Raw genomic sequence first — 13,049 nt, forward strand, 5'->3', positions numbered from 1 at the left:
TTCCCTTGCCATAGTGCAGATAACCAAGATGTTCTCTGAACATTGACCCATGCTGACCCATCCACTATGCCAACATTTTTTGAGATGTCTTAGTAAACACTTTTTTTGTGTTTATGGCAGAGCAGACTGTGGTGACCATTCTAGGATTTCTTGTTAAGTTATTCTCTTTTGTATCTACAGCCAAATACATATTGAATCCCTGGAAGTTGTTACAAGGTCCTTCCTTGGCAATGAGAGGAGAAATTCCCAAGTAACTGGTCCTGTTTTACAAAATCTTTGCAAGGGGGCTGCATGTTCAGGATCTTGTAGAAGTCTTGTTTTTCTCTGTCTCTTTTAAAAAAGAATACATGCCTTTTCATGTATTTTGGTAGTTGTGCATTTGCAGCCTTACAGCTCCAGGGGTGTGTAAACTGTCTTCCACATGCACTGTGAAATCAATAAAATGCATCTACCTTTGTGATTGCAGGCCATGCAGATCCCGAAGGTCAAGGCTTTTGTCAAGCAGGTTTCAGCTTAGATTTTTACAAGGTGAGATTCTGCTTCTGATATACTTTGACCAGATGTAATTCTGATATATCTCCAGTGTTCAAGCACTGTCTCAGTGATCAAGAGTTTATCCCCATGCTGTTGCATATGGAATGTTTCGTGAAGTTGTTGCTAGTTCTTTCCTCCTTTGCAAGCTTCAGACTTTCTGATTTCACTAATAAAAGAAATACTGCAATCAGCACCTGTTTATCTCTTTGCAGCACTCCAGTCTGACTCTGCTTAGTCTAAATAGGTAACTGGGTGAAAAATTGTATGTGTTTCTGTCTCAGTGTGTCCCACTTACGATGCTTTCCAGAGACCTGACTTTCAGGAAATAATGGACAGACATCAGCTAGTTTTAAAAACTTACAATAGCCTGTATAAAGATGCTTTTGGAGGCAGGCTAGTCATTAAGACCATTGTTCTGTGGAGGTGAAAGTGAAAGTGCATAAGGGAAACAACTAGCTGTACTTATATGCCAAGATGTTCCAGAAACAATATTGTGGGCCAAAGAATAGACTTTGCAACTGTTATTATTGTCTCTGCCATTATTACAGCACCAGGACCTCACCAAACTTTGATCACTGCCATTGTTTTCAGTGTACTGCAGCTACACCATTATTAATGTTATTAATAGCTGAGTAAAGACCTCATTGTAGAGTAGACAAAAGTATACTTCTCTATAAAGCATTACTGTTCCTTCATTTAATGTGAAGACCCTCTTTTACAGTGACTTAGTTTTGTTACAAATAATCAGCAATTTTTAGAATGTTGTGTTAGTGCTGAAAAAATCATGGCTTTCATTCAAGTGAAGATGCATAGGGTGGATATGAACTTTATTTAACTGTGGATTTTCCTGCACGTTCATGCACCTTCATCCTTTCTTTGAAGGCTATTCTCCTTTATCATGATTCTGATATTCTTTTGGTCATTTAAATTGTTTTTTCCCATGCATGCTTAATTTTGTTGTGTTCTTTTGTTGTGTAATTTTATTCAATTCTGCTTTTTGTAGAATGGAGACCTGATAGTAGGCGGGCCTGGTAGTTTTTATTGGCAAGGTATGTTCATCTGGCTGGTTAACTTGATCTAAGAAGTGAAGCAGAAAGCATTGTGGAAAATGTTGTTTTAGATTTCCGTTGTTTTCTCAGTTTAAGATAACCAGTCTCTGGTCTTATTTTCAAGAAATATAAGTCAGAAGAATCATGAACAAGCAACTAAGTATAAAAATAAATCAGGGAAAATTCAGGATGTAGGTTGTATAGGAAGTGAAACAAGTAGAAATAACTTTTTATGTTGGCATTTTAGCTCATTCGTCATTTAATTAATAAGCTGACTTTTATTTTTTCCACAGAAATACTACAAATTTAAAAAATAGCTAGTATTTGTACAGCAAATATAGTATTTTGAAAGTTTTTGTCACTGTTTGTTTCTGAACACAAATTTCTATTGCTATCTGCATGTAGTTTTAGTTCATTTGTGGCATCACTGTAGTTCCAAGATGTAGTTTCTCATGTAGATAAAACCTGAAGTGATTTTGGTACAGGGTTAAAAGGGTGGTATTGCTTTAACCTGTTTTGACATGTATGATACAGCTGATTTCCAGACTCTGCCTACCAGCTTGCCTGTTGTCAGCCTTATTGATGTGTGGTTTTGCATTGCCATTGAAGGAGGAAGATCTAGGTGATTCTGATGATAGGGAATTCATAGCTTTGAATTCTCCATTGAGAAATTGCTTCCATTGGTCCACTACATTTGTACAATACAGTATCAAAAGGTAGCTGAGCCTGAAAATACTTTAGTTTGAATCAGCACCTTGAAAGGGTCTGGAGATGTTTTTGTGATGCTTCAATGGAGCCTCAATGCCTTGTATTGATTTATGTGAAAATCTTGAGATTTTCAGGGTAATGGTGGAGATTGAGAGACATCTACTCTTTGCATTTGTGCTATATTCTCCCTTCAGCTCTGTTCTGATGTTCTACTAGCCCTATATTGTAGAAACTGTCTCTCCTTTATGTCCCTTTCATTTATGAAGCTGTTTGAATCCAGGTCAGGTAATCACTGCCAGTATTGCGGATATCATTGCAAATTATTCCTTCAAGGATATTCTGAGGAAACTGGCACGAGAGAAGCAAACAGGAGTGGCACCACCCTCATATGATGACAATTACATGGGTAAGCTAAGTTCTGTGTCAGTTAGCAATATATTCTAAAAGCATGGGGCTTATATAAATGTGAAAACAAGCACTAAATTACCAACGTCCCAATTGTGAGAGGATTTGAACGTGTTTTGCCTTAAGCACAACAGCAAGTCAGTAGTTCGCTTGTTACTTTGATGGGATTATGAATATTCTTAAAATTATGCACAGCAACAGGGTTGGAGGGTTGAGATCTTAAATGGCTCACTGTGGTTCCTATTATTTGATCTTTAATAATCAAGCAGAAATACAAAACTTTCCCATCTATATCTTTTTTCATTCCAAGATGATGGATTGAGTTTAAAAAAAGACAATTTTTAATAGATAAAAGAAAATTCAATTCTGCAGTATTTTATACAGTACTGCACAAATACCCGATTTATTCTCACTGATATTTAAAAGATAAAATTGAAGCAAGGAGTGACAAAAGTCAGTTTGAAGATATGTAAAAAACAGAAAAAAGGCTCTCTACCTTTGGTTAGTACTGATCTCTTCAGAATTTGTATGATAGTCATATGTCTCTGCATGTAAGACAGGTTTTTCTACACATGGAAAAGATGCAGTGGAATTTGCAGACAAAGATGCATCCTTTATCTCTGCCCATAGATTTGAAATTTCAGTCCCTGATACAATCCGGAAATCTTTATTGTGTCAACAGCAATTATCTCACAGGGTTACTAAAGCTCTAGGAGGTACTTAACTTAATCTTTGGAAATCTGTCCTCCATCTAGAGCTAAAACAGAATACACATTACGGTACAGTAACGAAAACCTAATTTAGAATCTCATTTTTGGAGAAAAGGGATAGATTCATTATACATTCAGACCTACAGTTAATTTAGTCATAATAAAGTGATAAACAATTTTATTTTTTTTCCACACAGTTTTAGTATACTAATGTTAGAAAATTTGCATTCTGATGATCAGATGAACAGATAAATCTGATTGGTCTTGCGTATTTTTTGAAAGAAATGGTTTATCAAGTATTTTGCTTGTAATTTATCTTTAAACAGGATACTCAGTGGCTGCTGGGGAATTTACTGGGGATTCTGAACAAGGTAAGAAGCTATGTACTTGAATGGAAACCATATGGTTGTTCACCTATTAAATTCCTCATTTTGGATCTCCATGCAGGAATGTACCTTTTATACGTTTGAAACACTGGTGACACAATCTGTCTGTACCCAGTATTCTCAGAGGTAAATATTTCCTTAGAAGGTATAGCATAACAGAGCAGGATTTAAGTAACTCAGAAGTCTGAATCTGTTGTTATGGTATTGTACACATGCATCTGTTCAGCGGTTATAGCTGTGACAACATGGTAGGTGGAGACATCCAGGCTCACTTGATTTAGCGGGTTTGGTGATCAGTAGTAACAAGTAGAGCCAACAGTGCAGTCCTGTACAGTCTTCCAGTCCATCCTTAAGTTACTCACCTGCATAGAGGCTGCTGGACCTCAGCGTCCAGCTGACCAGATGTAACATGGCTTGGAAATGTCTGTGTATGCTGAAAGCACACTTCTGACTACCACATAAACATTACAGCCCAAGCTAGGAGACAACATTCAGCTGCTTCTGGACAAAAACCTGTGTCTACGCTGGCACAGGTAGCTCTTGTTGGTGAAAGCAGCTCTTGGTTCTGTAAGTTTCCCTAGTTCCAGTTCATGTGCCCCAAGGATAGGGTGCCTGGGGCAGTTTATTAGCTGATCCTTTTCATACGCTATATTTTCCTGCACAGGCATAATGCAGTAAGAACAAGTTCTCTGTGCTCTTTCTCCTACTCCAAGCCTTATATTTTAACAACAGGAAACAGAAGATTTTAATTCCTTTTATTGAAATCTGGGCTTAGAGGGAGAGCAAACATTTGACAGGAAGATGAATTAGGAAAAGCTGAATGCACATGACTATAAATTTCCAAATATAGAATTATCCCTGAGAGTTTTTAAAGGTTCTTGGATCAATTAAGTTTGGTACAGGAATATTTACAATAATTTGCATTTAGACAGCAACTATCATCCACAAAGAACCAGACTTAATAGCATTGCTTAAAAGCATCATCACTGTGAAACCTTCACCTGAAATGTTTCGTGATCTGTAAAACAGCACCTTCTAGGATTCTGCGTTCATGATTTGATAAAGTAGAGCAATGTGCACTGAGGAACAAGTTTTGACCAAAATTGCAGGATATTTTTTTTTTAAATGTACAGAATGTCATTATATAACTTAGAATTCAGCTCAAACACAAAGGTTCAAGTTGTTCCCTCTGGCAAAAGGTGACACAGGATATTTATTAGCTTCACATGTCCAGGGGAAACTGCCTGGGAAGGCAGCAGCTTCAGTGACATAGTTCTGTAATTCTCTAAGGACACAGTCAGAGCAATCCATCCTGCTAGAGGCCAGGTTTAGCAGCAGTAGTTCCTGGAACACCACTTAGACTTTAACTAAATATGAACAAAACTTACTTAATTATCACTTAATTGATGTTCTGAACTCATAGCACAAAGTGCTGTGGTAGGAGAACTAAACCTGAATTTTGTCTGATTTTTAAGTTGCAAAGTAAGTTTTGTGGGTATATTAGAAATTGAATACTAGTTTTCCTGTGTCTCTGCAAGTTGAATCCGGCGTAGAAGAAAAGCTCTTGTCACAGCTGTTTGGTAGAGTATGTTAAAAATAATCAGTTATAAATAGAAATTTGTCCATGATTTAGCTGTTTTCAGGTGTTCTGAAATTGTAAAGGATTTCAAAACATATAGTTAGCTGAAAATATCTGTGATCCCTGGTGTTTCATACTGCAGGAGCAATACTTCTTGTTTAAGGCTGACAGTGTGTCAGAAAGTATTGCCTAAGGGGTAGCTTCCTTGAGGAGGTGAACAGCTCTGTGGTCCAGACTCACAAAGCCAATAGAGACATAGTACATTTCTACAAATCAGCCCAGCTCCCCCAGAACTGCTGCTGTTTCATCCCTGTAAAGTTAGTGTCCTGTCCTGTGCCACTATGGGTTCCAACCCCCCCCCCCAAAAAAGACACAATTTTGAGCCAAACACTATAATGTGTAAAAAAGATGTGTCCCTGGTAACAGAAGGCTGCAGCCATCTTTTTCGGTTTTTCTTTTTTTCTTTTTTTTTTTTTTAATGCATACTCAAAGTTTTCTGATGGATAATTCTTTTATCAGTAATTCATGTGAGTGATTGGCACAAAGAATTGCTTTGTTGGCTGACCCAGGAATCGTCTGTGTCCTGTTCAATCCTTCGTTTAATTCCATCGTCCCTACACATTTGACCACAAGGGAGTGTATAAACCCAGACAGGAGCAGAGGGATGCTAGGCTAGTACAGGCAGGTGTCTGAGGTGCTCTGGTATCCAAAGTTCCTGCTGCTCTCTCGTGACATGAATATCCTAATGAAGGAAGGTTTAGACAATAAGACTGCAGGCTGTGACTTTACTCTTTTCTTCTTTTTTTCCCCATGGAGCTATTGAGCAGAATTACATCTTAGAACGCGGCTAGGTCCAGTGTTTGATGTTCTTGTTCAATGGATTCCTCCAATGCCACTCACAAAAATTTCCTTATGATGCTTTTAGATAGTCTGTGCAGAACTTGTCAAACACTTCCATGGCATCAAGCCAAATAATAGATGAGACAAACTTTTGTGCAGCTAGAAAGAAAAAAGTTATTTGTAAGGACGGCTGTGTTTAGCTTCTGTACTCTAGTTGTGTGATGCCACAACTAACTCTGGTTCCATCAATCCAAAGCTGTCAGGTAACAAGCTGAATTTTACTGAGACCTTTATTATACTGTGCTATGTTAAGTAATGCTAGGCTGAGAGAGAACCCTGGATAAGTGTATTCAACAGTTAAGATATAATATTTCATGCAACTAGATACACTGAATGAATGTTAAGATCTCATTAATTAATGTCTTGAAGTGATTTGCAAGTGTTTCTGATACAGATAACAAATCAAAATCCTAAGGGTTATATACCAAGGAAGATTTAAGTGGCATGGAATGCATGTTGCATGCACGACTCAGCATAACCAGTTCACTGTTGATATTTATCCTTTCAGAGCTGGTTGCTGGAGTCCCAAGAGGAGCACAGAACTTTGGCTATGTATGTACTGGACCCACATTTTATCCTTTTTATGATGAGAAGGCAATTAGACTATTTGGAAGGTTAAAGGCTACATTATATTTTCTGTCTCTTTGATCCTAAACTTTCTAATCAGAGAAAACTGCCACTGATTTCACCCTCAGGCTTATCTGGCTGGTTTGAAATGCCTTACTGGTTTGGCCTTTGAATGTGAAGTGCTTAGTCCCTTCTGAAGTCTGTTTTCAATAGGCAATTACAAGAATGCATTGAGTATGACTAGTATCCCTATACCCACTGTGTGTTTTCAGACCTAAGCTATTACCGATAGGTTTGCATATTTCATGTGCAATGCTGTGTCCAGTGGGGAGAAGTCCAAGTTCAGATTATTCATACCGAGTGTTTATTTTGAGTGCTCTAAGTATATACACTGAATACCAGATGCAGAGAGTCATGATACGCAGTTTAAAGTGAAGGGAGAAAATGGTATGTGTGTGGATACAGCTTTTACCTCATAGGAGAAAAAAGTTTCAGAACTAACCTGATTGGGAAACAGGAAATCCCAGCCACAGACATTCTCTAGTTTTGTGGACCCAAAATTCCTTGTGTCTCTGGAGCTTATTCGTACATTTTTTCAGAAGAAAAGTGGGTATGTTTATTTTTTTATATTTATGTATGTATATATTTGTGTATTTTTCTTTGTTTTAGGTTCATATTTTCATGCCTAATAATGTAGTCACTGATTAACTGATAGACTGTAACTGCTTCTGTTCAGTGTTGAGTAAGGAAGGGGAAATAGTCTTTCCCCCATTTTATTCATGGGGGACCTGAGACTCATAAAATCTTAGTGATTTGTTCAAGGTCATACAGGAAAGCTGTGGTGAGACAGAGAATAATTGTTTTTTCTTGGCCACTTGGACCATCCTTCAGTGTGTCAAATTGGTTTGCAGTGATGTTATGCTGTAGCATCTCCATATGTGCTTGAAACTTTCCATATTTTTCTGTTACCAGGTCTCAATTATTAATTCTTCAGACTTGACCTTTATCCAGAACTTCACTGGTGAACAGGTAATGTCAAGCAACTATGTGATGAAATATTACATCTCTAGAAGATACAGTTTCATTAACGTAGTTTCAAGAATATATAAAATATTTTTTAGAATTAATGACCATTGAAACAAAGAGGATTATCAGTTTAAAAAGATATTAAAAATTGATACCTGATATGAAAGCCTATCTGTTGTTTTTTATTTCCAGATGGCGTCTTATTTTGGGTACACTGTTGCAGTATCTGATGTTAACAATGATGGGTAGGTTACCAAATATATTCAGCTCCACTGCACATTCATAGAAGCAATGCCTGATACTTATTAATAAACATAGGTTTTCAGGTGCTTCATACCTCAAAGTGCTTCTCTTGGCTTCTCTGCTTTTCTAATTTTAATTGTTCATGTAGGCTTATCTTTGTGCAATCACAGTGGCACAAGTATTTGCAGGACTAGTTTGGGTGAGTTTGTCTTCCTGAGTATTTATTCAAAGCAGTGTGGCAGAGCGGGAATGTCCAAAGTCTTAGGAAACAGATCCATGTAGAAGAACAGTGAATAAGCAGTGCTAGCTACTGCTGGGAAGAGATAGGTGAAAGTCAAAAGTTCATTCTCCCCTTCTCAAAAGCAGGCTAAGTCTTCTGTACCTGTGGTCCATTTATAATTTCACTTCTCAGTTTCAAAAGCTTTCCAATATCATCAGCTCCTCATTGCAGCATCTGCTTGTTGGCCATCCATTTTCATCATCCAGAACACCAAAAACTGTCTATGGCCCATGGTTGTTATGACAAGCATTGTGCTTGTCTGAGGAAGAATGCTGCTCAGCTCCCACGGTCATGCCTAAGACACTTGGGGATTTCAGGCTCTGTTGAACAAAACACTTGCTAAGTTTGAACTCATGGAAAGTCTGATTAAATATTTTAGAAGATCAGGACTTTAGTAAGTGAATATTCATACTAGCTTTCTAGCAAGGAGATAAAGATCCCTGAAGCTCAGAGCCTTGGAAATCTGCACAAAGGTAAGCCAGGATTATGTTTAGAGCTGTGGCATACTCTTGCCTATTGTAAAATGTCTCAGATGTGTCTACTTCATATTCTTTTCTTGTGATTATTTCTTATTAGGTGCTTAAACATAATGCATTAAATAATGTTGCTGGGTTAAATCATTCCTTTCTGTCAGTGACTAGCGACCCTTTAAAGAGTGAGGCATACAAGAAAAAAAGTAGCAAGGTGATAAAATGTTATTGCAGTTCCAAAACAAAACAAAACAATCAAACAAAAAAGCTTTAACAGTTTCTGTAGTGGTTTCACAGTACTCAAATCCTTCAAAGATTCTGAAATCGGATTTTGCATTGTACCACAGCTTTTGACAATTCCTATTTTTATGATATACAGAGTCAGGATTAATTTGGTCATACCATAATGCATTACTAATGTGAAAGGGTAGAGAAACATTAATCTAAGTTACAAAAGACACATCAGAATTTTTCAGAGAACTTGCTATTTAACTTCTCACTTACCAAACTATTTCCTGTGCAGGTTATTTCCTGTGAACCGTAGGGTTACTTGGCAGGTCTTATATTTTCTGTGTACCTCTAAGACCAAAGTTTATGTCAACAATATAATCAAACTGCTGTTGAGACCTGTGTGGTCCCCCAGTCTATATCTTAAAAGAAATCTAATGACTCTGAGATCCAAACATCCCACAGAAAACAAAACATAAAAAGCTCTACTTGATAAACATGTCTGATTAGATATGTAGTCTGTCTTTGCTGGTTTGCACATAAAGTCGATAGAAATACTTATCTGAAAGGGAGAGTAAAACAGAGAGGGAAAAAAAAAAAGCAAAAGGGAAATGACCTTCAAATTCACTTGGGGGTTTTTTGTGCAGCTAAGGGTGAAAGGGGTAGTGATGGCCTTTTCAGTATGACGAACTTTATTAATTTATATGCAGAAAAGATTAATAGGAATGATGCTTTTCTGTAATAAGACTGAGGACATGGCTCAAAGGTTAGGCTTGTCCTAGGAAAAAAGCTCTGTAGACCTTATGCTCCAGCAGTTCTGCAGGTGTTTCGGGGTGACTCTTGCAGTTTTATCTGCACCACATCAAGATTGTAGGCAGATCAGGGAAACTAAGGATATTGTTTGAACCACCATTTAGTTGTCTGCTGCTAATACTGAGAAATCCACAATGAAACTTTAAAAACAAGCTTTGCTATTACCTTACAGACTACATTCCTATTAAAGAGGAAAAGAGAGAACACTTTCAATTTAGACTGAAACAGTCCAATAAAAATAGTGGAATAAACTGTTTACCGGTCTTTTATTTGGCCTATATCAAAGCTTTCCATAGTTATACTTGGACCTCTTGGCATTTCCCATACTACTGATTTTTATTGCTCAGCAGGATACAAAGAAACTGCATACAGTCTCAGCAGGTGGTCAACTTGTGCCTTTTAAAGATTAATTAATTTTTTTTATCAGTAGGGAAGCAATACTGGGTGGTTGGTTACCTTTCTCTGCTGGAACAAAAATAAATATATAGTTTATGTTAACTGTGACATCTTAGTGCAGTAATGAAAAAAAATCTAATGAACCAGTTCAGAATACCACTGCAAACTGCACTGCACTTTATGGTTTAATATTACTGTCCAGGGGCTTTTGTTTCTGCTTTGCTTTTATGGGCTTTTAAAAAGGGGTCACATCAACCTGAATTTGGCTTAGAACTCAAATTTTGTAAATAGAAACTCCTACAATTTAAAAGTCACTTGAAACAGCCTCCATCAACAAAAATGCATCATTCTAATCGTGTAGGTACTTACAACCCAGTAAATGACCCCCCTTGACTGTTTGATGTCTAAATGCTTAAACTGTAGGAGCTGGAAGGTAAAACTGACTATAAAGCATTGTAACCAGCAATTGCTTGCTTATTACCCAGTTAGAGAGAAACCAGGAATAAGTAGATGAGTATCAGAGAGAGCAGGGTAGCTGGAGAATCCTTCTTTGGGTATAGAACACTGCTGTGACTGTGCAAAAAAACCCCAAACAAAACAATGAGCCCCAAACTCTAGAATTGCCTGAGGAAGAATTCCTTCTCGCAGAAGATTTGCTGAAAGAGCTTGCTTTGACCTATAGAGCTCTGCACTGATAGAGAAGGGGGAAAATCAAGAGGGTGAGAAAAGGAAGGCCTTGATGTGGATGGGACATGCCAAGACCTGGAGGAACAGCAAACTAAGCGTGGCAGGTGTTCCAGGTAGCTCTGCTGCCTGTAACCAGTTATAGGTCAGTGTAATTTAGATGACCACATTCCTCCCACCATCTACTGGGTTCTGGTTCCTACTCCCTGAACTATTCATGCATTTTATACAATCATTGTAATTTATTTTAACAAAGTAGAAATTTTCCTAGAACAATAACCCAGTGCTATGTACTTCCAGCTGAGATGCTGTGATCCCTGCATAACAGACTCTAGCTTCTCTCTGCTTGCTTTCTGTCTCACCTGGTGAATCTTGAATTCTGGGTTAGGCTTCTGCTTAGAAAATTTTAGGCCACCGTGGATGATAGGTAGCCTGCCTCTTTTCACCGTTTTAGGCACTCTGTATATTGCTTTAAGGTATCAAAGTATCTACTTATTTTATGTCTGTGTACTGGGAGCTTCCTGGCTCTGAATCTTTTGGTTTCTTACCAAAACCACTTCTAAAAAAATCTTCCCTTAGTCTTACAATTCTTCATTTGTAAAATATTCTTTGGAGCCAACCTTATCTTTTATTTCATGGTTTATACAGCACATAACACCATGGGGGTCCCAGTCTTACTGGGAATATCTGGACTGTGATGTAATAAAATAGTAATTGATGATAGTGCTGCTGTGTAACACTTAGTATGTAGCATATATAAAACAACTTGTATAAAAAAGAGCATTCACTATCTGTATTTGTTGTTGCTATTGTTTCATGGCAACCATTTTAGCTGACATTCTGTCCCAACCAGGAACATCTTCCATTAGGAGAACAGAACTTTTGATGTTTAGTGTGAAAGGAAAATCCCACCTTTGATGTCAAGTCAGCATCTGCTTCCTTCCTTTTTTAGTCATTCGTGCCGTGGGGTAAAATCTGACATATAAAGAACAGAACAACTGTACCAAAGTGACCTGACATTCTGAATTACAATTTCCTTTATGGAAACACACAATAAAACTTAATAGGAAAATCACATTTCTAGAAGTACTTTGTCATAATTTGTAGAATCTGTAAGTTTTATAACGTGATCAAAAGGCTTCTAGATAAGATATTCTGTACTAAATTCTATGCTATGTATCTTAGAAGCATAGTGTCTTTCTATGGTAAAGTAGTAGGTGAGATACCCCTAAATCATAAGGGTTTTTTTCTATCAGGACTGGGAAAAACAATGTAGTGCAATTTTAGTAATTGGTTTACTAATGGATAAAGCCTTTTTGAAAACATCAGTATTTGGAATATGATGAATTGAGATTAGAAAGTTATCTACAAGTTTTACAAAGTTTGAACAAAGTTCCACATTAGAGGAAGAGAATACGTTTTCCAAATTAAGAGTTTTGGGATCAAGTAGCACTAGTTATTTGCAGTAACAGAGTTCCTTAATATGGTTAATATTGGTTATCCAACCAGTGTCCGCTGAATATGATGTGAATTATCCTGTTAGTTTGTATGGACTTGAGAAACCTTCAGAAGTTAATATGATCTTATTATTTCATGTCTCAGAACAACATATTAAGAATATTTCTGCTTGTTATGTGGCTATCAATCTTGCTTGATTTTATTCTTTACTGTCCAGTAAAGGGTCTTTTTCCCCCCACTAAATAAATGGTGGTAACATGTTTTGAACCACCCCCATTTAGAACAACAACATGCAAAATATCCTTTGATTAATCTGTCTTCTTTTACTTATTCTTCTTAAAGCAGCAAAATGAACATAAGGACTTTCCCTGTAAGCCTCATATTTTTGTGGGGTTTATGATGTCCTTTCTCTTTAATACCTAATACAGCAAATTATGTGAGCACTGCAACTACTCAAGTACCTAATATTCAACCAGAAGTGTTTTCAGAAATAAAGCTTTGGCTTTGTCTCCCAGCTTCCATTTGAATTAGTGATGAGGCATTCTCTATTAATTGATGCTCTACCTGTGTTTCATGTATCTTACTTCAAAAAGCTGCTATAAAGTGGCGGTTT

The 13,049-nt window shown here is 37.2% G+C and overlaps 1 protein-coding gene across 1 annotated transcript in view; it reads left to right on the plus strand.

Annotated features, from left to right (window-relative positions):
• The window catches only part of ITGA8 (integrin subunit alpha 8), a 118,448-nt gene that overhangs the window by 16,643 nt on the left and 88,756 nt on the right, over window positions 1–13,049 (plus strand). The window contains exons 5-11 of the mRNA XM_080386361.1: window positions 467–528; window positions 1,538–1,583; window positions 2,572–2,697; window positions 3,733–3,777; window positions 6,780–6,823; window positions 7,811–7,867; window positions 8,057–8,109. Coding sequence (XP_080242487.1) covers window positions 467–528; window positions 1,538–1,583; window positions 2,572–2,697; window positions 3,733–3,777; window positions 6,780–6,823; window positions 7,811–7,867; window positions 8,057–8,109 — 433 coding nt within the window. The remainder of the gene's footprint in view (window positions 1–466; window positions 529–1,537; window positions 1,584–2,571; window positions 2,698–3,732; window positions 3,778–6,779; window positions 6,824–7,810; window positions 7,868–8,056; window positions 8,110–13,049) is intronic.

The sequence above is a fragment of the Falco punctatus genome, assembly GCF_963210335.1.
Source record: "Falco punctatus genome assembly, chromosome: 4".
Classification (NCBI taxonomy): Eukaryota; Metazoa; Chordata; class Aves; order Falconiformes; family Falconidae; genus Falco; species Falco punctatus.